This window comes from Rissa tridactyla, chromosome 2 (genome assembly GCF_028500815.1).
Source record: "Rissa tridactyla isolate bRisTri1 chromosome 2, bRisTri1.patW.cur.20221130, whole genome shotgun sequence".
Lineage (NCBI taxonomy): Eukaryota > Metazoa > Chordata > Aves > Charadriiformes > Laridae > Rissa > Rissa tridactyla.
The window spans coordinates 26474144-26501526 of record NC_071467.1 but is presented as its reverse complement, the minus strand read 5'-3'; the positions used below and the strand labels follow the sequence as shown (position 1 = coordinate 26501526).

The following is a 27383-nucleotide window of genomic DNA, read 5'->3' as shown; positions in this document are numbered from 1 at the left end:
TGCAGTAATAAATTATTTGCACTCAGGCATCCAGTAACACCTTAGTTGTACTAAGGTGTCCTTGGTAATTATTAAGAGCTACAGATGTTTATGCAATATCTTTTACCCAAAGAGTTAACTGCTTTACCAACTGTTTATAAAAACATTTGAAGGGCCTACTGTACTGCAGCTCTACATGCAGCTCCACCACTAAAATAGACAGGCGGTGAAAATACTCCTGACTGGAATATGTTTTCCAGTTCAATCTGTGAAGTACAATAATAGAAATGAATGCATTAGCAGAAGTTACAATTAATACTTCTACTCTTGCAGATATCCAATTAATTCTACCAATAATAACCTCCATTATTAGATGTCAGGTCTGAATGTTTTTAGCTGTGTTATCTATAAACCAAAAGTAGGCAGTTAGACTGAAATCAAACAATATGACAAATCCTGAAAATAACATTTTTTAATCCTCTGATTGAAAGTGATAGGCAATAGATTGGTACTGTCATAACTGAATGAAAAGTAGATTTCGCTTATAATATTCAAATTAATTGGGCTTTTATTCATATCAAGTGACAGAAGGTATCAGACTAACCTGTAACAATGTTCTAGAAAGCTGAAGGAGACAACCATTCCTATTATAAAAAGAAAACTCACTTAAATGAGCAAAAAATCTAAACTTTTTAGACCAATGTACTAGTAAACATTAACATTCCAAAGAAGATCGAGAAAATATATTCAAAACTGCAAATAATTAATACAGTTAATATCATAGGCATGAAAAACATTCAAAAACATCTGTCAAGAGACCTAGGGTGAACGCATTAACCCTGTTATGAAGTACAGTTACAATCTGTCTTCATTGTTAGCTCAAAGATAGTATTTGACTCTGACTTCTGACAGAGTTCCTCTTGGAAGACACATTAACAGATGTTAGTGATGGATGAAAAAAAGTACTCCTGAACCAAAAACCAAACAGGAGGTGAGCTGTAACAGAATAAAACTCTATATCCAGCTTTTCTATTAATCTAAATCAGGTTCAAATAATGAAATTTCAGTCCAACTAGAATGTTGTGTCTATATATGCAGGTGAAATAGCTGTTCATTTCTACACACAATATAGTAAGCTCAAAGGACAAAACACAGCAACATTCTCCTAGATTAAAAATACCAACAGAAAATAAGCTGTAAACTCAGATAATAAGCATAAATTAAATTTTTTTATGTATGTTTTATATACATAAAAAATATAAATTAAAAAAGTTAAGTTGAAGAAGGCAACGTAGGTAAAACCCTCTGTTCTGGCCAATCCTGCTTACTAGCAACGCTAAGGCAATACTAAGTATAGTTCAGAGATCTGCCTGTCCATTGTTCCTTCAAATTATTTGTATTTTTTTGTTACTATTTATAGGTCCTCAGACTATAGTGTGGACAAGTACAAACCAAGCACTTTTAAGAGCTGCAATAATATCCTTCCAAACACATTTATGATTTTGTTTTCAATTACTATTAAATAGTTTAGGAATATTAAAGTAACTTTAATTTTTAAAGAGCGTGGAGACTTATCTGATAGTATTCTCTGGAAGCATGTGAGAAAAAGCACTACTGACAATGTCAAATACATTACCTACACATCCATTATTACTGTCAACAAGTACTATATTCTTAATACACAACAAAAGTACCAGAGATATTGCTGTGCTCTTTGCCTCTTAAAAAACAGGCAAACACTGATTCATAAAACAGCAGTAAAGTTCATTTTTCTACAAAGATATGTATTTATGGAAAAACATAATTTTCCACTATTCACAACTCACAATCATAATCAGTAAAAGGCCTGTTGAACGGCGTGTTCAATATCTTACGGTTCAAACTGTCTTAAAATTACAACGTATAGGTATGTTTCGCTCAACAACAGTCGCTACAGTCTTATTAAAATGTCTTTAGAAATACCTTATCTCATAGAATTTCAGAGTCCCTTACACTTCACTTTTATTAGTGAAATTTTAGGAAAAAGATTATTTTGAATAGAAGCCTAGAAAAGCAAGGGGTTTTTTTAAGGCAGATATGCTATGATTTTTAGATTGATGCTATCTAATCATATCCTTACTTGTCTACTCCAGGAAATGGACACCATGTGTCAGATAGCAAGTTTTTTTGAAAGAATGTGCAGCATTTTCAGGGCTGGGTTTCAGAAAGATTAGCTTTATGAACAGCACAGTTGTCCAATGGTCCACAGGTGTTTCACAAGAATTTCAATGGAAAATGGGGTATTTATTTACACATTCCACTGCTGCACTGGAAACCCAAACACAGGAGCTTTAAGCGTGATATAAAGCCAACAAACAGTTTACCATCTGCATTAAATGATACGGAGACAATAAACCAAAATAATGCATACACACAAACATTTTCAATCTTTAAATTATTTTAATGTCCCTTTAACAGAGAAGTCATCTTTGTCTGCAGAGACTGGCAGTCAGATATAATTCCATTACAATATTAATAACAATAAAACCCCAAACTGTCTGTGGCTTTCACACCTGGTTTCCATTACTTCTGAATTTCATACCAAAAACAGCTTTGACAAAACAACTTCATTTCACACTACAAAGGAGGTTATGGTTTATACAATCTATGTAATTGCTATATTAGCCGTAATGAATAGCAGAAAAAAGTGATGTAAAGGACAGAAGCTGTCTTGGAAAAATCTAAGTTATTAAGAAATTACTTATGATTTAACAGAACCTCAATGCAGGATTGTTTTCACAGTACAGTGAACCTCACACATCACCAGTGAACCTGATGGCCTGATGGTTAGATATCCTTTTTTTCCCCCCCCCCCACATTTCATTGTAGCTTTACAAAGACTTGCAGGGTTAGCTCCATTCTACAGACATATAAAAACTTTGGCGCAAAATGGCTGGTTCAGTCACTCAGAAAGGTATCAGCACAACATCAACAGAAACAGCTCACCCAGTCTCACTCCACAACTTTTTGGTTATTTTTCTGAAGTCATCACAGAGAACCCATATCAGCTGCACCCGGAATTCATCATACTGAAAAAGCATTTAGTATCTTTTCCACTTCACAACATTTGTTGTTGGAAAGAATGCCAATTTCCCAGATTATTTTGGAAATAAATCCACTAGTTATCTTTCAAATGCACTGCTAGACAGAACCAGCAGACACAAATTTTTGCAGATGTACCTATAGGGAAGTGGGACCACTCAAACAGCTTGTCCCGTACACACTGAAAATTTTCGGCAAGGACGAGCTTCATCAGAAGAACTGGAAGTTACACCACGCAGCAGATAAACGCAAAAGCAATAAGACCAGAAGGACTTAAGACATACAGGGAGGCTGAATTTTCACGCATTAGGTCTGCCAAACAGAATGCATGTACTCTGGGTCACATAACACGATAATGGCAGCATCCCGTCAGGGATATCACAGGTAACTGATCAACCCCCATTTTCTGAGGGTGAAACCCAACAAGAAGGGTCAATGGGAAGGGCTCTTCAGAGCACCTTATAGAATGAAAGGAGTTGCTGCCTCCTGGGGCCTGGAACTCATAAATTGCTAAAAAAAAGGGCACCTGGAGATTGCACAAGGCTTATAACGAAGTTTTTGAAGGAAAAAAAAAAAAAAAAAACAAGGACAAGCAAAAGGGACAGATGAAGGTGGTTCAGGGAGGAACAAGCACAGGAAAATAAAAGGATAAAAGCAGCCACCTTTAAACAGGTGACTGGTGAGTATGCTTGACCAGCACCCTATTGCTACAGCCTGTCCCATCTCCTTATTAAACTACATTTCTAAACATTTTCCTGGATGAAGGGACTCTATGCTGCATGCATAAGTGTGTATAGAAGTGTACTTGCCAGCAGCTGGAGCTGCACCACACACAGGTTATAGGGCCCAGGTACCTAATGTGGCAGCAAGCAGAGAGGCCAGAGCCCACGCACACTGCCTGGGTACGTGTCAGTGTGTGATCGCTAGCAAACACTAACCTGGACTAGCTGGCAAGTAGGATAAGAGGACTGGGAACCAAGTATTGGAGCAACCATGAGTCCAGGACAGATATTGGAGAGACCAGAGGGTCTAGGAGTTGGCTACTGAAGGGACCAGGAAGTTCAAGTGAGTTACTGAAGAGACCAGGATATCTGGAGGCTGATTACTGGTAAGTCTAGCTACCAGAGAGACGTTTGTATGCAAGCATCTCTTGTGCACAAGGCAACTGGGAGACCAGTGGATCCAGGAGCCCACCACTAAGTAGACCAAGCGTCTAAGGTCAATTACTGGAGGGACCTGTACTGTGTTTTTACCTACGGGAGTGCAGATCTGAGGACCAGCAACTGGACTTTGTGGTTCATATGTCCATGTGCCCACAGCTGGGGTGTCCAACAAATCAAAGAGCCAGCTACTGAATAGACTGAATGCGTAAGATCAGTTACTGGAGGGATCTACATTCTCTGTGTGTGTATCTATATATAGATATACATATAGTCATTTATTTTCTACAAACAGGCTTTCACCCTGATCAGACAGAGAGGGGAAGAGGATGTGTCCATTGGCGCTGCTTGCGTTTGCCTGAGTCATAGAATAGTTAGAGTTGGAAGGGACCTTAAAGACCATCTAGTTCCAACCCCCCTGCCATGGGCAGGGACACCTCCCACTAGACCAGGCTGCTCAAAGTCCCATCCAGCCTGGTCTTGAACACTTCCAGGGAAGTGACATCCACAACTTATGAATGCTGTGTTCTCTGTCTGCATTGGCCTATGTTAGCAGCTATGTGTATATGTTTATATGTATCGTACATATGCGTGCGTATTAGGAATACCTGCTCAGCCTCACTATTGGCTGGACATCGGGACATGAAGCTTTGCTTCTGTCGGGCTTCCAGATTTAGCAGCTCTTATCACAAACAAAATTAAATATAACTTTGTTAAAGCCTTCTGAATTATAATTCCAACCATTATGGAATCAAGGTAATACACGGTCACAAAATGCTCTTTTAAAACTCCACTTGTTACACAAAATATTATCAATTAAATGAACCCTAAAACAAAGAGAAAGATCATTATCAATGTAATTAATTAGGAGGAAACAACAGTGAATTAACAGTAAGACAGATGTTGAAATGTCTGAGCTAGCTCCAAGAGGAGTAATTTCATGCAGCAATGTTAGTAACCCAGTTCAAGTGCAATGACTTCAAAATGCACTCAGCTTCTGAGGTTGTACACCTGCATTCGCACAACGCAGAGCATCCCTGCACTATAGCTGTGGTCAGGGCACACAGAGCGGAAAATGAAGACACTCAACCAACCCTACAGAGTCGCTCAGGTCCATCAAAGTGCATTTGCTACAGTTCAGACACTTCAGTGTCTTTGCAGTGCTTACCACTTAGCTTTTCTAAGTAATATTCATTACCGGGGTAACAAATGAATAAGTGCACACACATAGAATGATAGAATCTTCATGGTTGGAAAGGACCTTTGAGATCATCAAGTCCAACCATACACACGCACAAAAAAAAAAAAAACCAACCAAAAAACCTACAATCTCTGTCACTAGAGCAAGCCCTGAAGTGCCAAATCTACACTTTTCTTAAATACCTCTAGGGATGGTGACTCCACCACCTCCCTGGGCAGGCTGTTCCAGTGCCTGACCACTCTTTCAGTAAAGTAATTCTTCCTAATATCCAATCTAAACCTCCCCTCCCACAACTTCAGACCATTTCCTCTGCTCCTGTCATTATTCACCTGGGAGAAGAGGCCAACACCCACCTCTCTCCAACCTCCTTTCAGGTAGTTGTACAGGGCAATGAGGTCTCCCCTCAGCCTCCTCTTCTCCAAGCTAAACATGCCCAGCTCCCTCAGCCTCTCCTCATATGACCTGGTCTCCAGACCCCTCACCAGCCTGGTAGCTCTCCTCTGGACACGCTCCAGCACTTCAGTGTCCCTCTGGTACAGAGGGGCCCAGAACTGAACACAGCACTCAAAGTGAGGCCTCACCAGTGCCGAGTACAGAGGCACGATCACTTCCCTGCTCCTGCTGGCCACGCTATTCCTGATACAAGCCAGAATGCTGTTGGCCTTCTTGGCCACCTGGGCACACATGAATGAACAGAGCCAGTCCTGCTCTGATGCTACACTAGAATTAGCAGCCCATGCTTGAACCTTGAGTGCCCACTGGAGACACTGAAGAAAACAGCTCAGATCTTGCACTGAAGAAAAGAAACCCTCAGCAATTCTGAAAAAAGTGAATCCGCTCAGAACAGTTAGCATTCTCTGCATGAGGTCAACAATATCTCCAAATTACCCTAAATAGTGGAAAAGTGTTGTATCTTGACTCTCATCGTGATATCACTCTGGACTAGACTAAAGTCTTGATATTGCTCTGAGTTGACGAAAGTACTCCTCTGGAAGACACACACCTGAATAGCATCACTACCAACTGGCTTCTAAAACATCAACTTTTTTTCCTTTTCTATTTTAAAAAAATAATTTAATGTTTGTTTCTTTCACTCTCTACCCAGGAGAAGACCAAATAATGCCACCATTGCATGACCCATATATTAATAATTCATAAAAGTTTAGTAAGTAGCATATCATTCATAAGCTTTAAAATATTTGTATGATACACGGCAGTAAATAAGAAAGAGCATCTTACCAGCTTTGGGCACGTTTAGTGTTTTCATTTCCATCTTGCTACACTTACTAATGCTGAAACATGCTTTTGTAGGCTTTACTTTCCCAATTGACTCCACAGACTGTGTAAAATTTCCATTTTGATTTTGTCCATATATTTTAGAAAGCAATGAAGCACTTCCATCTTTCTCATCTATCTGCAAAAGAGAAACAAGTTCACAATAGTGTTTCAGTCATGCATACAAAGAGAAATGGAGAAAAGAACGATGAGAAGGGCTCTTAACACATACTCATTATCAAACTATGTACATAAATACATGCATCCTTACACAAATATATGCATCCCAGTGTTCACAACAAAAAGCAGATGCACACAACACCAAACACCACTTGTGCAAGCAGATAAAATCAATAAAAATTGTGATGCTTTTTTTGGTTGATATTCAAGGTTTCAGAGAAAGTTCCTTGCAGCAAAACTGCAATTCGGTGTACTGACATTTCATTACTAAGTATCTTTGGTTTTTAACTGCTTTTGCCCAGGCATTTCAAACATTCGAATCCAGCCCAGGATGCAATCCATACCTCAGCTACACTGAGAATTGTATTTGGGCTCAATACTGACTCTACTTTTATTTACTTGAAAAACATTTTTCTTTATCCACTTCACAGAGTAAGAGAAACCTACCTAAGCAGCACAATTAAATGTAGTAAGAGCAAAGGTATCAAAATCTATTCTGACAGACTGATTATTTAAGTAGAGGTTGTTTGTGGTGAGCTCAGATGCTATCTTTTAGTAACAATGGTGTACAAACAAATATACTTTTTAGTGCACTGTTCAGTTTACCTCCTTTAATTTCATTTCTTGGTCCACCTCCTTGGTTTCATTCTTGAGACAAACTGTGATACTTTTTCCTGGTGGTATAAACCTTGGCTTTTTGGCTACATTTCCTAGCACTTGACTTGGAGCTGCTGATCGTCTCATGTTTAGTTGTACTGCTGTGGAGGGTGGAGAGGAAGGAAGGAAGCAGATAAAGACAACTGTAGTCAGAATAGGCTTTAAGTATAAAAATATATCCATAGATAACAATATAAGCACTATTTGAAATCAAAATAAAAGATAGCATAAAAAATTTTCAAAGAATAATCTTAATTCACAAGCATAATACAATTTAAGACAAAGTATCATTGCAATGCATTGTAAGTACTAAGAAAGGTTGACTACAGCAAATCCTGCAGTTGAACTCTTCCTTTTCCATTTGAAAAGCCAATAATGCAGTTCTTGATATCAAGAAATGCTCTGGAGAGGTGCAATGTAGGGCTGCTTAATAAACTTACACCAGTATAAAAAGAAAGACAATTTGAAACAGAACTAACTATTCTAAACACTTAAAATGTAATTTTGAGAAGCCCATTATTACTGCACCATAAACAATGAATGTTGAAGGTATTTTTCATATCTGTGAGTAGTATTTTGCATTAAACAGTCAATTATATTGGTCATTCAGATTCACTATAGTAAGATTAGAATTCATCAGAAAATTATCTCAAAATTACAGTGGAAATTATCACTCCATGTTATGTCCACTTGAACAGCGGAAGGAATGTACTATAGGTTTTTCCCTCAAAATATAAGACCATTATTCCCCTAAACAACCTCAGGACAAGACTGAGCATACATCAGTGTTAGTATGAGAAAGCATAGTTGCAACCACTAGGATAACAAGTTACAATCTTAATACTTCAAAGTAGTAGAAACAAAACAAGAAAAGAAAATTCCAATAGAATAACCCAGCAGCTGGAATGATGAAGACAAGCACAGTACAGCAATTTATGGAACATACTTTGGTTTAATTCTCCATTCATACGTGGACTATTTATTCCCCCCCAACTATTAGGTAAAAAGAAACCATAATACAGATTGCAGACACAAACTTCTCTACACCTCTACCATCTTGAAAGCACGTTTTCATCCTATTGCAACAGCCAGTGTGTTTCTGCACTTTTTTGACCCTACTCTGCACTCCAGTGGCTTACTAAGGCACAACAACCTTTCTCTCCAAGATTTCCACAGAAGTAGTAATGGAGTATTGTCAAAACACTTTGCAAACATGCAGACACTAATGTGAGTACTGCTATCTCCTTCATATCTGTACAATTAGCATATATATGATGCTGTTACTAGATGTAAACCCTAATAGCAAAATGGCCTGAACTGTTGTCACTTCCATGATGGCTATTATTAAAAATACAAGGAAAGAGGTCTCTAGCTATGTCAACAGCAGTTCACACCTTAGGCCTACTCGACAACAGTGTTAGCATATGAACTTTAGTTAACCCTATGCAATAAGGGAGTAGCGTGGTTATTGTAACAGGAGTACCTGCAGTGTAAACAACTGATAGTCCCTGTGAAAGTTGCAAAGGCGTCAGGAACCTTCCAGAGGAGCAGACTGTGAGTGCCAGCACTGACCCCAGCCAGCTTCAGGTGCCCTGTGAATTTGACCAAGTTCTCTACCAAATCTAATGAATGCATGGTGACACTTGGAAAGACAACCCAGGACGCACCACGACTCTACACGAGGACTACGCGTAGCATGGCTGAACCGCTACACTAACCCTGCCCACTTCATTTCTAGAGCTTGTCGCATCTCCCGTGGAACAGGGGAGTTGTGCGATTCATAGATTGCTTGTATCTGTGATTATAGTGTTTTGGTTTCCAAATCCATTTGGACTTTGCATTGTCATTTGGTCTTAAACCACAAAAACAGACTTATTAAGAGATTTGCAAATTAGTAAGAAATTTGAAGATAAGGCCCTTGATAACTCAGTAACTTCACTGATGTTAAATTTAAGAACATGTAAGAGTATTACCAGTATTACCTACTTGCAGCTACAAAAATTGTTAGGAGGTTGTGTTTTTTAAAATGCAATATTACTTCCAGCAATACATATATCTCTCTCTGTCTTCAAAATATAAACTTTTATAAAATATAATAAAAATATAAAATCCAAAAAAAATTAATAAAAGGGTTATATTTTGTGTTTTTACAGTACTATATAGAAAAAGGGACATTATGGAAGTGCAACAACTGCTAGATCTTTTAGATAGGATCAGAGCAGGTGTGGCAAGGGCAAGGTATAGCTCCACATTACAGCTAAAACATTTCACAAGCAAATATGCCCTTTCCTCTGAGACAGACACCAGTATGTTCAATCACCCTCTACTTGCAATACCATTAGATATGGTTGCAGTGAAACAGGTGCAGGTAACAAGAAAAGCACTGCTCCTACCGTTTATTAGCTTGACCAAATTAAGCATACCATGAAACCACATCCTAAAACGTCTCATGAACACATCTGGTTTTGCACGCATTGAATTTTTCTCCTTAAAGATATCTTAACAGCTGTATTAAAATGAAACACATATACAAAGAGTATTTCAGAATTTTACACGTGCAACTCAACGCAGCATGCATGGACTTCTGTTAAAGGCAGCTACATTAGCCATTTTAGCACAAATTTAACAGGCTGCTGTCCCGAACAATTGAAGAGACATTCCGGGAGCAGATGACCGGGCTAAATTATTTGCAGGCAACTATAAAGACGCGACACAGGATTAACTTTCACTCAGTTAAACCGCAGGCAGCGAGTGCATCGCCTCGGATATCAGCATTGGTGGAAAAACCACCTCAGACGAGCAAGGATTTGGAGCAGGCCCAAAAAGCAATGCTATACCCTCTGCTGTTACCCCGGCCCACCCCGCCTCAGCCGCCCGGTAACAGCCGCGGGGAGGGAGGGGATGCCACAGGGGCTGGGGGCGCCCAGCCGGCTCCCCGCGAGGTGAGGCCAGCGGCGTTTCCACCCGGTAACCCGCAGCACCCAGCCGTTACCTCAGGCCCCCGGCCGTCACCTCAGCCCCGCCGCCTCCCGGGCACTCAATTGTCCCGCCGCCGGCTCCCGTCAGCCCGCTGGCGGCCCCGCGCATGCGCCCTGCGCCGCGCCCCCCGCCCATGGCGCATGCTCCGGGGCCGGGCGGGGCGGGGGGTGTTTCCCCCACTGCGCATGCCCGAGCCCCTCCGCGCGGGGGAGCCCCGCGGGGCGCCTGCGGAGTGCCGGCCTGCGGGTCGGCGCGAGGAGCATGCGCGAGGCCGTAACGCCACACACAGCATGGCGGTGCGGCCCTGTCGTGCGCCGCGCGGCCGTCAAGCAGGAGTGGCCGTAAACGTAACCGCGATGTCGCGACGGCGGGCGGTGGCGGCGGGACGAGGCGGCGGCGGGCGGGGTGAGTTGGGGGCTGCAGCCGCCGTGAGGGCCGCCCGCGGGCTGGGCTAGGGTCGGGGCGGGCTGTGGGCAGCCGGGCTGTGGTGGGGGAAGCGGGACCGAAGCGAATGGCCTTGTGGAGCGGGGCCATGGGGCGGGAGGCGGGGACCTGAGGGTTTGTCAGGGGTCGTTGGCTGTCGGCAGGCCTGGTGCTGGCACCTTCAGCGCAGGGCTGATGGTGGCTCGGCCAGCTGTGGCCTAGTGGGCGTCGAGATACAGGTCAGCGTGTGTTAGTTGTTGAAGTCCGCTTAGGTGCGGCTGCTCAGTGTTACGTGGCTGCTGCGAGTGTTTCCAGGCCAGTTTTGTTCTCCGTGACCAAGATCGTTGACCATTCCTGAAGAGCCCACTCAGGCATGACCCAGAGGCCTTCCTCCTACCTATGAAAAATCCCCCCTTCCCCACCAGAGCCTCTGAGGAGAGCTCTTCTGTCCTTGGTCTTCTGTGCAGCAGCATCCAGCCCTTCAGAACCTAAAAGCTGCTCTGGGTGATCCGTATCTTGCATTGCTCTGTTCTGAGTAGGTTTTGCAGCAGGACAGCAAGTGGAAGCGTTGTGTAAAAATGTTCTAAGTAGTTCTAGTTTCTTAGGTAGAGGCATAGGCCTTAAATTACTTGTATATCTCATACTGGTTATTATAGAAACTTTTGTTGATTAAGTCAGGTTTTTTTACATCAGTGTAAGCTGGTATTGCTATCCATTCATTCTTATCCTCTTCTGTTCCCTTTCTGTTACACAAATGTTCATGAAACTCCACCGTGTATCGATGTGGAGAACTGAGCTGAGGCAGTAGCTCTATAGCAGCCTTAACCACAGACACCACTGCTGTCTTTCCTTCCTTTCTGCCCTGGCTGTGGTTGCTCATCCCCAGTTTTGCCCCACTTCCACAGTCACTGGAGCTTCTAATGAGCCATCTACAAGAAAACCTAGCCTAGGAAATCAGTGAGTAGTTGTCTGTGTGTTCGGTTGTCTGAGCCAGTTCAGGAAAGGGCCAAATTAAATGTTCTAATTGATTCAAGGGAGGAAGGAGAGGGAGGCTAAGAGGACCTTAGTTAGTGGATAGATTGCCTTGGGCTGCTGTAGGACAACTGTCAAAATTAAAACTTTTTTTTCCCCCAGTTCAGTCTTAAAACAGGTCAGTTACCCAGTATGACACATCAAGTGGCTGTAGAAACTGCTTGTACTGTCACAGTTAAAGGACTGAGGCTGCCTCTTTGGGCCTTAATGCTGGCTTGAAGTGGCTTACAATGACTGTGGCAGAGTGGCATAAGGTACCCTAAAATGCTGCTTCTCTATATATCAGGATTTAAAGCTCGGTTTATTTTTGTGAAAACATAAGCTGAAGCAATATCGCATTTTAATGTCACTTCATCCCTGGGCCCTGCATAGATTGTTTGTTCTTCCAGACACACTTCTGAAAATTCTCTTAGTGATGCACATCTGTAATTCTGTCATGATTCACTCCAGCCCTTCAAACAGTTATGCTTTGTTTTGTCAAGTGGAAAAGAAACATTTTTTAAAAATCAGAAACTACTGTAGACAAAAAAATGCAAGTTACTAATCTGATTTCAGTGTCTTGATTTTTTACAATGGAATAACTTTGATTAGTGCCAGATATTGAGCAAGCTATGTGATTATGTTGTTGGGAACTATATCCCGTCTGTGTTCTCCCTGCTATTATATGCACACAAAATCTCTGTTTGAAGGCAGTGCAGGCTGTAGCTCCAAACTGGCTTTAGGTGTGCATCTGCCCAGCAAACAACGTGGGATGAAAGCTACTAAAAAATGACTTAATATATGTGAAATCTGCATGATATTTTTTCTTGTCAGAAGAAAATAAGAGGGGAGAAATAAAATATATATGAAATGATAGAAAGCAAATAGCATGTAATAGTTTGTGGTTTTTCTGCCTTCCAGATTTGGCACCCGCAAATTCCAGATATCTTCCTGGTCAGTGTTCCTGGTAGTGGCCAGGTGACAGGCAAAATTCTGGACCAGTGAAACCAAAGACAAGGCAGGGTTTGGAAATGTTAGTGGAGTGTGGGAAGGCAGTGATAAATAATGTAGTTTCTAGGTGCAAACAAAAAAGGAGTGTGACAATTGGTGAATTGCAATAGAAATAGAAGAAGTGGCTTTGAGGCCAAGTAGACAAGACAGAAGTTTCTGGGGAAGAGCAGAAATTGAAAATGATGTAATTTTGTGATGGAAGTACTGAGTAAAGTGATCTGTACTGATAGAGTGCATGGCATTCATCTGATGCTCTCCCTCTGCTTATCCGTTGACTAAAATGCATCTGTTGAAGTTAGCAGAAGATAAAACATTTTCGGTTCTTCAGGTCAGGCAACTTCTACTGGAAGAGGTCTGAGACTTCAGTGACAGCTGTTGTAGGTCTCAGACTCAAAGCCACAAGGATTCTGGCTTCTCCAACATCAGTCTTGAAAACATACTGAAGTTCTCATCAGAAACCCCCTTGATTGTATTTTTTGCCTCAAAGTTTCCATTCACACTCCATTTGAACTTTGGTTTTGGTTGGGGCTTTTTATGTGTGTATATATATATACACACACATATATATACATATACGTTTGTTGTGCTTCACTTTTGCACAAGTAAAGTTCTTGTTTCCCACTTGATAAAAATACTCTTTCCTGCATACTGATAGACTTCAAACTTGCTGAAATATGCCAAAGAGTGTCTTGAAAACTTAGTACTCATGGATCAGCAAGGTGTAGGTGCAAAATGTAGGATCTGCAGTTCCAGTAGAGCAGAAACACTAGGACAGCAAAAGTACTCATAGTTTTGTTGACGTGTCTTATATCTCCATGAAAGTTTTCTAAAAGCTAAAACCTCTGGGATACACCAGGGCAAATCAAAATTTTAGGCTCACAATTCAAATTATAGAATAGTTTAACAGTCCTCCAGCATAAACATACTATATGTTTTAATGCTTTCATCAGTATTGGGAACTAGTACTTGGCTTCACATTCTGCTGTTGATAATTGTCTGTGTTCTCCCCTTTTTATATTTTCCATTGTGATCCTTGCTATTCTTTCAATCACAGCTTTGTGCAAACATAATGCTCATTTTGTTCACATTGAACTAGCAAAGTCCTGAATTTCCTGTCTTTGCAGGAGACCTGTCAAAACATACAAGGAAACAACACTGTAAAAAGAACTGTTTGTCATCTTCATAATATGTTATTTTCTTGAGCAGACTCTTTTAAGACATAGACTGTCCGTGCTGTGACCGAAGCAATAGCGTATCCCAGATCCATGTAAATTTAGTTTCCCTGTGTTGTTGATGACAGTGTAGCCACCGAAGCACAGAGCTAAATACAATCTGTGAAATCTGCCTGGGAGCTTGTCAGGAGTCTATGTGGATTGCACTCCCAGCTGCTGTGGCAACGCTGTCACTAGGTCACCCGGCTAGTAGGTGTCCCAGCTAATCTAAAGCTAGTTTAAGCATCTCTGCAGGCCGTGGTGTTGGGTGCGTGATAAACATGCCGGTAGAAACAAAACACAATATGGAAACCCTGTAGCAGACGATGTGTTTTGTATTTGGGTAATATGCATGCTTGCTTGTTTTGTGTATGCTTTCGGTACAGGTTTTATTAACTTTAATCTTAGCAAATACCCTTTTAACATATGTACCTTTCATAACCAGTGAAGATATGCTTTGATGCTCAGATATATAAGATCTTCTAAATTCCAGATTTATATTGTATTCATGAAGAGGAACTGCAAAGTTCTTTTTTCCCATTAGAGTAAAATTTGATGTTAGTCCTTAGAGATCCTTATTGTTCTTACACAGTTCTAATTCAGATTGAGATTCTGTTTGAATGTCATATTGCAGTTGCTGGGTATCACCTTAAGCGATTCAAGTGATGACATCTTTTTTCATTTTTTGTTTTAAATGAGCAGCCTTAGTTATGTTAGACATCAGAGCAATGTTATTTGTCAATACAACAAACTTGACTGTGAAAGTTCTGTTTTAAAAACAAACTGTATATCATGCTCAGGTAAAACCAGATTAGATAAGAAATTAATCTTTTTAAGGAATATAATTTTACCAGATTTCAGTTGCTACTTTTCAATAATATTGAATTCTGTTGTCTTCAATCTTACGGACAAAACTGTAAGGATTCAAAATTAAATGGCAGCAGGGTGTTCAGTTTTGTGATAAGTATCTACATCACCAGAGGGACTGGTGATTCCCCTTCCCCCCAACCTAGTCAGATCTCTTGTGTTGAATTGTAGGTTTTACAGTGGCTTGCTTTGGAAAGCTTTATTTTAATGGTCTGTTAGGATATCATCTATTCAGCAGCTGTCCGGTTAGGCATAGAACTCGGTAACTTCGGAGACACTACTCAGCCTTTTTCTTTCTAATTTTTCTCATAGGCATAATAAAGCAGTGAAGAGAAACTGAAGGAAGGAAGTATTACATGCCTTACTGATCAGAAAACTTTCTGAAGTATTTGGACAAACTACATATATATGTAGTAAAATCTAGAAAGGTAGGATATCTTCCCTTTCTGTTTTGTTTACTAAACCTCATGACTAATGAAAATCTCTTTCACAAGTCTCAGTGGGGTTGCAAAACTAATTTTGTATGTTAAGGAGGAATGCAAAGACTAAACCATATTCTTTTAAGTGAGTTCTGTGGAGCCTTACCAAATTCTACTAGGCTTTTCGTGATAGGATTTTGGTGAAGGCAGATTGCCTGTTAGTTCTTCTTCACAAAGCTTCTAAATCCACTTAAATAAGACCATATAGGAGAAGACAGTAGCTCCTCATGATTTCAGGGTCAGCTGCAGTTTTGGCTTCTTTATCTTACCAAATATTAAGTATTTCTCTAGGCACATGGAGATTTCATGCCATTCCCCCTGGAATGGAAGCCTACAATGAGGAGAGAATCTTAGCCTTTTTTTTTTTTCAGTATAAAAGCAACACATAAAGTGATGTACAGTTCACAAATACAAAATCTGCTGGCTGAAAGTAGCATAGCTATTGTCTGTAAGGACACTGGATTGTAAATTTGTTAGGCATTATGTAAAAGGCATTAAAATGGAAAGCAAACATTTGCATTTGAACTTGTATGATGTTTCTGCTTCAGGTAGAATTCAAGTAAATAGAAACTATATGTTTCACAGTGTCTGCTAAAAGTATGTTCAATAACAGAGTTGAGAATAAGCACAGCTTAACTGTCTCCTAAAGTTTTTGCTTTCAGAATTCAGAGAATCTTGATATAAAATTGGGATTCTGACATCCAGCAGTACAGTCCTCAAATTTTCACTTAAATCTTAAAGTCTCCAAAGTATTTAAGTGTTTGCATTCTCACCTGTGAAGTTCTTTATTCACAGTAAGTTCTCCGTATTTCTAGAATTGCTTCCAGGCCTTTTTGTGGATCCAGCCATACAGATTCAGTAAAAAGCTGCTTTATTTTTCTGTGTTGTTTTAATAGGTTGAAAGTGTATAGAGAGCATGGGTTATGATATTGAGCGTTTCGTTGGCTACGTTAATGAAGGGCTATTATGCTCCATCTGCCGTGATGTGTTAGAAGATCCATTACAGGCTCCTTGTGAACACGCTTTCTGTACTGCTTGTATACATGGATGGCTTGTTCATCACAGTAACTGCCCTGAAGACAGACAAATGATTGATGTATCTTTGCTACGACCTCTCTACAGGTATACAATAATCTTGCTGTATGTTGAAATTACATTAATTTCTCGACTTTGCTTGCACAGCTTCATCTCGTCATTTACTGTCGCTCACATTGTCTTTATCCAGTATGCCTATGGCAGAAACTGATCACTTGCATGAAAGCATTAGCATTTTCTATTTATTATAACTAACTTTCAAGGTATTAATATTTCAAAGTGGAAAGAACACTTAGTTTGTTCTGTGCCTTTTTTTATCTTGAATGCTGATTCTAGGTATCTGTCTGGATATTATTCTGAATGTCTTCTACAGCACCAAAACTTTCCCATACTTTTTTAGAAAAAGCAGGCAAAGCAACTCTTGACAACAGTCACTAAACGCTATGTATCTTTTGTTTTCCTTTTCGGTTTTACCTAGATAGTATGGTGGGATTTGTAATGAACAGTTCCTGTTGATATGAACCAAACTTCTTGCTTTCAAATCTTTTTTTAAAAAGGTCTTTAGTCATAAGAATATGACTTGACTTACCTTGTTATGTAAAGCGGGCTGTTTTCACAAGCGTCTTCTGTAATTCCTTGCCAGCACACAGTGTTTCATCAGTAGACACTGCTTGCTGCTTAACCCATGTGTTGCCTAATCTTGCTCAGATTAACAGTTATGTTGTGTTTAAAACCTTCAGCCACAGATGTTAAATTAACTTCGTTAGTACTCCCGGTATTTTTGTCACTAATGAGATTTTACTGTGTGGAAGGTTGGAGTGTAGTGTAGACAGAATCCTAGAGTTTAATTTATAGACTGTTTTGTCTGTACTCACTGTAGTCGTTTTGGTTTGGCATGTTTACAAACACAAAACTTAAATGGTGAATGAGTAGCCCTACTGTTTGTTATTGGTAATACCTGCTGAGCTAGTGAAAGGTCAGGGTCAAAAATTTATTAAAAAATAAAGATTTCATTTGCACATTTAATTTTGGAGACTGAATTTTCCATTAATGTTGTTTCTTTTAAGCCTGTTCTTTTCGAATATGGTCACTTGAATTCTGAAAAAAAAAAAAAATTTACAGTGATTATTCACCATTTTTCCTAATGGAGATTAGAATCGTACTTTTTTTTTCCCAAAAAGCTGAAAATACAAGTTTTTCAATAATGTTCCCAGATTTAAGGACAAATTATTTTTTGTTGCACATAGATATATGAAAAATGATTTAAACCGTCTTCAGCTACATTGCAAAAACAGCGAGTATGGCTGTGAAATGGTTTGTTCTCTGGAGTCTATAGACAGGCATGAAAGGGAGTGTGAATACAGTCAGATACCTTGCTCCAATGCCGGTGAGTAACACTGAAAGAAGTTGAATCCTTTATATTCAGAAAACATGTGTGTGTCATCTTTCTGTCAAAAGAATGGCAATAACGGCCATTATTTCCAAACGGAAATTCAAAGCTTTAACATGCTTTTTTAGCAGTCTTTTTGAACAAAATTTTACTGATTTATGGCAATTGTGATCGTTAGCAGCAATTTCTTATCCAGGAGCTAATCAAAATGAATGAGAATGATGGCCTTCAAATTTATGAAAATCCAGTAGTGTGTTTGTTTTGCTTTCTGTCAAGTTATGAGTTTGTCTTTCAATTTTGACTGTTCATTTTGATATTTAAATCAATGTAATAGCACCTACAGAATGCTTATGGGTAACAATAAAATGTCCAGTTCTGTGGTGCGTGTGCTCACGCTGTCTTGTTTTTAACAAAAACGTATCTTGAAAATGAGAATTGTTCTAAGCTAAGTTCTGGTTAGAATTGGTGTGTTCATGTTAAGGCCTTTATTTAAAAGAAACCTACGCCTCCTGAGGAAGAAACATACTGCTAAAAAGAAACATCTTGTTAAAATTTCTCCGTTGGTTTTATTCAAAATGTTGTATGTTCCTAGACAAAGTTAATTTCTAATTAATGATGCTAAGGGTGTAGTCAAGTCTGACATCGTAATTAATTGTAACAAGATAAAGGTGCTAGAATTGCTCCACTGGAAGTTATAATTTCTCTCAGCAGTAAGTGACTCCTGCAGATGCTTCAGATTCACCCGTTTTACTTTCTCCAGAAACAGAGGCATTTATAGAGTTATCACACCTTATCTCTGATGTCTGCTGTTCAGGCTGGGAGGGCTCTTACGTCTCTTGAACTCTTCCTCAATAGCACATTGGAGTGTATTCTGAGCACCTTCAATTACAAACCGTTATATTTATTAGTAAAGCCCTTCTAGAGGGCTGTCTTTTGTAACTTTCTGCTATGGTTTGTTGGCAAGTTTCATTGCTCTATTGTTTCGGTTTTCCTACATCTATTTTATCTTCAAATCAAATGGAAGGAGCTATAGTATATATCACGTCAAACAGTGACTCAAAGATTAAAAGTAAAGACTACAAACTTCAAAGTTTAGAGTGTTAAAAGTACCAATAATTTATATTAGTGTTCATTTTTGGTTCTGCACATTTTACACTACAGACTTGTAAAGTTTTTGTCCTACAATTTCTGTGGAAATGTTTCTATTTTTACATCACATATTAAATGTTCATAAATAAATGTTCTTGTTTACATGGTCTAGTACGTTATACACAAGTCCAACCAGTGTTTAGGAAAATAAGTTATATTCCATCTCACCCACAGTTTTACTACATGTCCTTGGACCTTTTTTCTGAATTTGATAACGTAATGTTTTTTTTAGGCTTTTTCAATTCCAGTCATTGCAGTCTGTGGTGGCAGTGCAGGCAAGCCGCTACAATCTTAGCATCAGTGTTGTCTTTACTGAAGGTGCTTTAACGCCAGACCAGTGGCAGAAGACTTCACAGAAAATACCTACTTTTTAATATGTGTTTTCAGTTAATGGATAAATACATTAATAAGACTTTTTAAGAGTGTTTTATTACTAGTATGTGTGTTACAACTATCACATTTTGCATTCTAAAGAAATCACTTTTTTTCATTGCTTTAACAGATTGACAGTTGGTTAGCTCAAGATATTGCAGCTTGTTTGCTTGAGTGTTTTTGTTTGGGGTTAATTAAAATGCTTTTGTTAGTTGTAAATGACTGGCTTATTTTACTGTTCCCTGTCCAGGTTGTACAGTTCAGATTGAGCGACGCAACTTAGATGGTCACCTGGCAGTGTGTGAATACCGGAGCCGTGAATGCCCCAACGGTTGTGGTTACACCATTCTCAGTGCAGAAGACACACAGCATAATTGTGTAGCAGAGCTAAGAACCGAGCTAGAACTACTTCGGTACAAATCTTCTGTTTCTTTGATTTTTGTGTTAGTCTGGGCCTAAAATCACTGCATAAAGCACTTCAAATACTAGCACTGGATTCTGCTATGTGTTAAATCGTCTGTTAATTGCTTGATAATAATGGTCCAGAGTATTATTATGGGTCAGCATAGACTTTAAATTTTTACTGGTTTGATTTTTTTGCTGTTATTTTTTTGTCCTAGTTATCATAAATCCTAAAATACCATTGCTTGCTGTTGAACTGAAAGCTGACTATATAAAATGGTAAAATACCTAACAAGAACTGGAATGAAGACAGGAATTTCATTTTTCCATTGGCTTGACGTAGACCCAAAGTCACATGATAAGTTTAGTTTATATTTTTTTTACAAATCCTGAGGATAAAAATCTGTTGTTATTTTGTCAGCTACAGACTGGTAGATTAAAACTCTGAGGATCTAATTTTCAGTTTTGATTCAAGTCCTGGCAGATTAATAACAACTGATGATAACAGTTGACTCTTCTCACCGGCGTCCTCTTTTTATTCTTATATAGTTTCTGTAGCTTTCCCTTTCCATGGTGTTCCAGTTGGGCTGGTTTTTTTTCCATGCTCCTTCCCATTTCTATCTTTCAGCTCGCTGTCTAAGTCTTGTGGTGTCGAACATTGCTGTGAAGTCAGGCTCAAATCTGTTTTAAATGCATTGAGACAAAAGGGATTCTGCTACCTAGTTTCTGAACTCAAAAGGCTAATGTAGTAACAGCTAGGTTTTGGCTGTGAATCTGTGTAAGTGATTAACTTATACTAATTTACTGCATACTATCGTTTAGCGTCCACCATAGAAGTGACAAGATTACATGTTTAGCAATACTACAGTGTTCACAATTTTTATCTTGACTACCCGTGCTTAGTAATACTAAGCAAGCACATACTATAAGTAAAAGGCAGTAAGTCATTTGAAGTCACAAATATGTGATCTTGAGCTCATAGAATTATTTCAGGAATATGGTACAGTTGTCCCCTATATAGGCTGTCCATGGTCACTTTAGTGCCCCCTGGGCACATGCACTGTTTTATACTAGTTTTATTTAAATTAATAAATAGGACTGTCACACCTCTAGAGAGGTGTCCTGTAGAGTATGATGGGAATCCAGTCAGGCTGTTTGGCTGCAAGAAGGCTTTCTGGAATTTGAAAGTCTTTTTTTTTTCCATACTTACAAGACCTAACAAGGAGAAATAAACTTTTTAGGTCAGAAATGATCTGCAGAGTGGAGGAAGCAAAACATGAGATGGAGTCAAGGTTAGATTCACAGAGAAGGCATATGGTCCAAAAAGAGAGTATTCTGCAAAATGAAATTGAAGAACTAAAGGTAAATATGACCATTTTATTTTCTTTTTTTTTTTTTCCCCTCTCCTAACAGTCTAGCTTTTTGCTGTTCCCAGTAGTAGTCTCTCGTTTTGTTAATGTAGTCTCATACAGATGAGCATTCCATAAAGTACGGGAAGCAAACCCAAAGGTGTTGGCACAATGCTTTGCCTAGGCTAAGCAGCTGTGCTGAGAAGCAGGCTGAGTGCTGTATTCGTGGGATTTATCTACTTCAAATTCATTTGGAGCTGACCTGGATACCCCTGTACCAGGGCTGCATTGTTCTGTGCGTACATAACGTGTCAGCAGATCAGTTTGAAGCTCATTTTCAGTGTCTAAACATGGGGCATACCTCACAAATCGGATGTAATTAAATATCCAGCTCCTTTTTTAGTGCTGTCCAAAGTGACTTAATCCAGTGCTGACACAGAGTCCTACTGCAGACAGTGGTATTTATGCTATGGTTCAGCTGTGGTCAAAAGGTTGGAAAGTCGCACTGTAAACTTAATCAAGTAACGAGGAAAGCCGTCTTACCTCTTCATTCATCTAGTTCTTATTATATCACAGAATAATGATTTTTAAAGCCCAAAGCAATAGATGTGCTTTATAGTTTACATTTATATTTTTATCGGATTTGATGTTAAATCTTTGCAGACTGTATCTGAATGTAACCAAAACCTTATTTTGTTTGGGGTCTTGGAATACAGAATTTAAGCAGCAACTGGATAAAACCACTGCTTCTCATTATACTTTGTACGAAACTTTTTGCACTTTTAGGAAAACCGTATTGGAATTTTTGAAAGAAGACCATCTCAGTAGGTGAATGCTGGATTGTGTCTCAAATTGCTTACGTTTGTTCTGCTGTCAAAAAAGTATTTCAGTGTTGCTTATTCTTTATAATCCATCACCCTACATGCATGGACAATTCAACTTCGTACCACCATCATTAGAAAAGAGGTTTTTTCTTGCAATAAACTTGTATTTGCATTTCAGAGTCAGATGTCACGAATGATGTCAGACGTACGCTCTCTGATGGCTGCAGAGAGACAGCACCGGCAAGAGCTGGAGCAGGCAGAGCTGGAAAAACGGGAATTAATGGAGCTGCTGAGGGGGCTGCAGAAGGACTGTCGATTAACTACTACAGAAGGAAGCAGGAAGTCAACAAATTTCCGCCCTCTAGCACGACTTGAGAGTGTAAAACGAAAACCTAGGGAAGTTACAGTTATTTAAACAGAAGTAAGCTCAAAAAGCGTTTTCTTCTGCTTTCTGTGACCACCTGGCAAACTTTTCTACTTTTTGTGAATGATTGATAAACTGTATGTAATTTCTGATTTACTTGTTTTCTTTTAAAACCTAGATTACTACGTTATTTCCTCTTAGGCCATAAAAACAAATGGGGGAATTTTCTCTTAGGGAACACTGGGCATTAAAAGCAGTAACTGGCAAGTACATTTTTAGCTAATGTTTTTATAAAAAGGGGGAAGGAGGCTTGATTAGTTATCTCTTCAGTGCATCATTTATAGGGGGCTTTCAGGCCTGAAAGCTAGAGGCTTTTAAACTCAAAGGTACTTAAGGGTTGTTTCCTTCCTGGTCAATTGTAGTCCATTTAAGTCTAGTTTATGCTTATACTTGAAACAGAAAGAAAATGTGATCATCAGTAATGACATTTGGGATGTACTTAATTTTGGGAAAAGTCAGTAATAGTATTAGTAAGTCAGTAATAAAAATTAATGGATTTTGTTTGTTTATGGTCTGTAGAAGGTCTATTTCAAAGGTGGAAAGAAAGCACTTTAAATAGCAATTCTACTGCTTCAGGTGAGGTTGACTTTTACTTTAGAGCTTCTCTAATTTCCCAGGCTGATAACACGCTTAAGAGACTAATGCCAAAGCCCAAGGTAATAGAGTCATCTAAAACCTTTTAAATAGACGTGTGAGTAACTTGGAGTTTGTGGGAGGGGGCCTGTGTTCTATAGAAAAAATTGAAGCTTTTATATGTGACAATATCAACTATTTCTACAGGGTCCTTAAGCTTAAGACCAGCCTATTCTATATGCTTAAGACCAGCATATATAAATATCTTGAGTATCCTTAATTTTGTTTTGGCAGGTTTAAGGCTACTTGAACGTTAATATCCACAACAGATGAATATTTGCACAGTCACTTGGACTTCGGACGTCTTTATTAGTACTCAAGTTTGCAGCTGTGTAAAAGCTAGGATTTTTTTAACAGACCCACAAATACTGAATCAAGGGGGCATTTATCTGTAAGGACTGCACGAGAAATCTGTACAGTTCAAAGACTTTTCTCTCAACTTCTCGCACAGCCTGTTCATGTTGTTTTCAGTGCTACAATTAAGCCATATTCTGTCTCTCTGTTGCAGCTCTTCGGTGGAGTGTCTAGGGGAGAACCTGGCCTCCTGTTTACTGAATGTGCTAAATCAGTTTTGAACTTTCAGGAAAACCTGTGCAGGTGCAACAATTTCAATACGCTAATTTTATAGTTTAGAAAGCAAATACATTACTGTGCATGCCTTGCTGTCACTCAGAGCAATGTTTTTACGGCTAACAGCATAACCAAAGAGAGAGGCAGCAACCTTCTTTAGCACATCCACTACATTATGAAGACTTGCGGTCAGAGCTGTCTTAATTTCAGGCATCAATAAATCCTTCTAACTTGCTGTTTCTTTAGTACCACTGAAGCAGATGTGCACATGTTCAGGTCTTGAGCATTTAAAAACTGACAGAAATAACTCTTCTGTAAAAGGTTGGGGTTTTTTTCTGAAAGCAAACTTTCATAGGAAGAGTTATGTCCAAATATTTACTTGTTTTCAGTCCTTATATTCTAAATTAAATTGCAGTCATTGACAGTATTTAGGTCACTATAGCAGTCTCACCAGCTCGTGACATAGCACATCTCTTAAGCAGCCGCATTTAACGATCTGAAATGGTAAAACAGTAGCTATAATTTGGAAAGACCTTCACTCATACTAACCGTTCAGTGGTCAGTTCACATACATCAGTGTGCGTATTAAAGCTGTAGGTAGAAAGTAAGAATGCTTTTATTATCTTGTGTTTTAAATAAGCAAGCTGTTGGTGTCTGTGGTCTCTGTGCCTATTCACACTAATTTTGAAGCTTCTCGGCAACGCCAGATTTCATGCTATTAGAATCAATCAGTGCTTTTCTGTGTGCTGTAGCCGTGTGGTTCTGTGACGTGACTTTATCTACTTTGCTTAATGTGAAAGAAGAAAATTACTTCAAAATCCTTTAGAACTCGGATGAGCTGGATCATCTCTCCCACGTTGGAGGGCAGTAATGATCACCCAATCTTTTCTGTTGGGACCACAGAAGAAAAAGCAAGGTATTAGCTCTGTGCTTTCCCCATAATGGGATCTCTGCATTTGTTTGGTTTAAGAATTTCACTTTCTTATTTATGACTGAATTCCTTCTAGTATAGGAAACAGAGTTTATTTAATATTTACTTAGCATATCATCTGCTGGCTGTCCCCTGAGCGACAGGCATGAAACTGTGTGATAAAACGCATCCTAGGTGGTAGGGAAGGACTTTCTGCTGTGCAATCTGTGTATCTTCCACTTGCTAGCTCTGGAGAGTCTGAACTTCCAGTGCTGAAATGTGGCAATGCTTTAGGTCCACCTGATGGAATGGCCTGTCAGCTTGGCTTTGCTTTAGCACTTGCAGAGATATTTTAAATGGGCACATAGTAGCTAATAGCATCCGATCCCTCCAGTTACTTTAAGTTTAATTCCATTCCCATTCCTCTGTGTTGATAACTGTTCTGCACTTAAGATTTTCCTGTACTAACGGACAACTCACAGGGTGGCACATACTGAAGTATGGTCATCATTTTACCTGTCTTATAATTAACTAGGCTGAAATTAAATAGCCCATTATGTTAATATTTTATCTGCTTTTAGCTTTTCCAGTCTCAGGCATTACACAGCTCTTAATAGCAGCTGGCAGAAGCAAGGGATTTTTTTTTTCTTTCTTTCAAATAGTCTGTTAATCCTTTTTATAAAAACTAAGGGTCCAAACATTGTAGCAGACTTGGTGTAAGTGAAGACATTCACTTGGAAATGCTGCTTCCCTGGGCACGATCTTATTTTAGGATTATAGGAGAGACGCTGCTAGAAGTGCATTAGGGGAGGGCTGCAGCACTGGGTTACTGGTGTTCATATTCTCACACTAAATCACTCTTTAATCAATTCCGGTTCTTCACAAGTGGAACCGTGCTGAGAGCAAGCGGAAGCGTTACTCAAGTGGACCAGTAACTGTGCAAACAGTTGTATTTTTAGTTGCTTCCAATAGTGCTTTGCAGCTAGAAGAGGGAGAGCGAAGACCGTGGAGCCAGGAAAGGAGGAGTAAGGGCTGTCCCACTGGCTTCCCTCAGCCCGAGCTGCGACGCAGCTGCACCAGTTGCCTGGCTTACCAGGGTAAACGGCCAGCTCGTGGCATTACAATTAGCACAGCATTAGAATTAAAAGGAGATTAAATCTTTATCCACAATTAAGTGGGTACGAAATGTAACAGTACCAAACCTGGGAGATTCGCAAACAACTCGGAGAGAGCAAGCTGTGAAATAAAGTGAGGCTACAAGGTATGACAAGGAGTGAGCAAATCCTTATCCTACATTAAATTGGGTAAAAACGAATAACACTAAGGATGTATTCAAGGTAATTAATATTTTAAAGGAAGTGGTTAAGTTTGTCTTTGAAAGAAAATCAACAGTTACATATTTATTCTGAAGACCCAAGAGGCCAATTATAAAAACATGTAAACTAGTTCCCATAAACTCACTTCTCCACTTGAGAGGTCAAATTCAGGACAAAGCGTTGTTTCTTCTGTTTCCTTCAGCATTAAAGCTGCATTCCCTGTTCTCCTGCGCTCCTCCCAAAGCAAAAAATTGTCAGTGGTCATGGCCAGTATGGAACATTACTGCCAGGATTGCTTTACTTGGAGTGGGAAGAGTAATTTTGGGGAGAATTTCCGATGGAACTGAGAACCGTGCATCTGAGTCAGGGGCGGGAGTGGCAAGGAGGAATTTTGCTGGACTTCCTAATTAAGGTGGCAGTTTTTAGTTGGTATGACTTCAGTAATAGATTAACATTCTCATATGAGATAAATTAATTTAGCAGCACACACATACAGGAGTTTCTTGTCAGCACAGAAGGGAATGGAATTACACAGGCAAGCAAAATAATACCTAATATAGTGACGTATTTTGACTGGCCAAAAGTGGTTTTATCTCCAATATTCTTAGGTGGATTTTAAGAAGTTTAATGTGTTAACAGATTAATAGATCCCATGTGGCAAACAGTTCCTAAGACTCATAGACTCATAAATTAAATTTTCCGTGTGCTGTCCTCTTGGGCGTTTCTGGCACGGTGCTTTCCTACAGCCGTTCGACTCGGAAGTGCTGGATGGAATTTCAGAGGAGCAGTACCAGCCTTGCCTTTCTCCCGCACTGCTTCTCCGACCAAGTACGGTAGGTCAGGGAGATTTTACCACGTCGATAGATGCCTTTCTAAAGACCTACAATTCTATGCAACTTTCTATTAACAAAGAAACATTGAACTGTCTTCCAGCGTTATGGTTCACTGCCAATCTATTTACATTTTCTACCTTTATATACACAAGAAGGATAAAACAGTGCTTAACAGGTCTTAATCTCTAGTCTGTAAAAGAAACAGTAACGCTATTTGTATCACTTTGAAGTACACTTTGTATAAAAGTTGAACTAATAAAGGGTCTATACCATAACTAACACAGTTTGCTTTACTTCTTTCTGTTACAGAAGTTTGATTACCCTCTTTACCAGATGAAATGGGAAAACTCAGGTGTGCTGGCTGCACAGCACAGGAAGTCACGGATAAACTACAACATAGGGTCAGTGCACCGCAGGGGGTAAGGCAATATTGAGTCAAAGAGAGGGAGTATATAGCAATAAACAAGGCAGGCACTCAAACTGTGTCCCCCTTCTCAAGGACTTTTCTCCTGCCTCGCAGATGGGAGTTTCCAAATAGGATGAGCAGCCGGTTTGAAGGCAAAGAGCTAGCAGAAGTGGGAAGCTCCTGGACTAGGAGAGTATGGCACTCCAGTCCTGCACAGACGGCAGGATAGTAAACTGGCAAGAAGGGAAAAATGACT

The 27383-nt window shown here is 39.5% G+C and overlaps 2 protein-coding genes across 6 annotated transcripts in view; one reads left to right on the top strand and one right to left on the bottom strand.

The window, feature by feature from the left end:
- The window catches only part of RAD54B (RAD54 homolog B), a 68719-nt gene extending 57985 nt beyond the window's left edge, over positions 1-10734 (bottom strand). For 3 of the 4 annotated variants that reach the window (XM_054193616.1, XM_054193618.1, XM_054193620.1), the window contains exons 1-3: positions 10526-10734; positions 7483-7634; positions 6661-6835 (exon numbers count right to left, since the gene is read on the bottom strand). In XM_054193616.1, the coding sequence (XP_054049591.1) occupies positions 6661-6835; positions 7483-7620 (313 nt within the window). In that variant the 5' untranslated portion in view covers positions 7621-7634; positions 10526-10734. The remainder of the gene's footprint in view (positions 1-6660; positions 6836-7482; positions 7635-10525) is intronic. The other variant, XM_054193617.1, reaches the window with a different exon arrangement.
- Positions 10735-10821: 87 nt separating this feature from the next.
- On the top strand, positions 10822-26996 carry LOC128906400 (RING finger protein 151-like). 2 transcript variants are annotated; one of them, XR_008465156.1, is made up of 8 exons: positions 10822-10917; positions 15348-15463; positions 16411-16636; positions 17797-17936; positions 19711-19873; positions 21104-21224; positions 22214-22536; positions 23327-26996. XR_008465156.1 is itself a non-coding variant. In XM_054193624.1 (8 exons), the coding sequence occupies exons 3-7, from the start codon at positions 16431-16433 to the stop codon at positions 22448-22450; spliced, it is 867 nt and encodes a 288-aa protein (XP_054049599.1). In that variant the 5' UTR covers positions 10823-10917; positions 15348-15463; positions 16411-16430; the 3' UTR covers positions 22451-22456; positions 23327-26996. The 2 variants fall into 2 exon arrangements, 1 of the variants encoding a protein (XP_054049599.1); XM_054193624.1 differs by having other exon boundaries at positions 10823-10917; positions 22214-22456.
- The last annotated feature ends 387 nt before the right edge of the window (positions 26997-27383 follow it).

Excerpts from the sequence above, each read along its gene's own strand:
- LOC128906400 (XM_054193624.1), top strand. The coding sequence starts at position 16,431 with ATGGGTTATGATATTGAGCGTTTCGTTGGCTACGTTAATGAAGGGCTA. Across the intron at positions 16,637-17,796 it reads TTGCTACGACCTCTCTACAG|ATATATGAAAAATGATTTAA; the intron begins GTATACAATAAT and ends TGTTGCACATAG. Across the intron at positions 19,874-21,103 it reads ACCGAGCTAGAACTACTTCG|GTCAGAAATGATCTGCAGAG; the intron begins GTACAAATCTTC and ends TAAACTTTTTAG.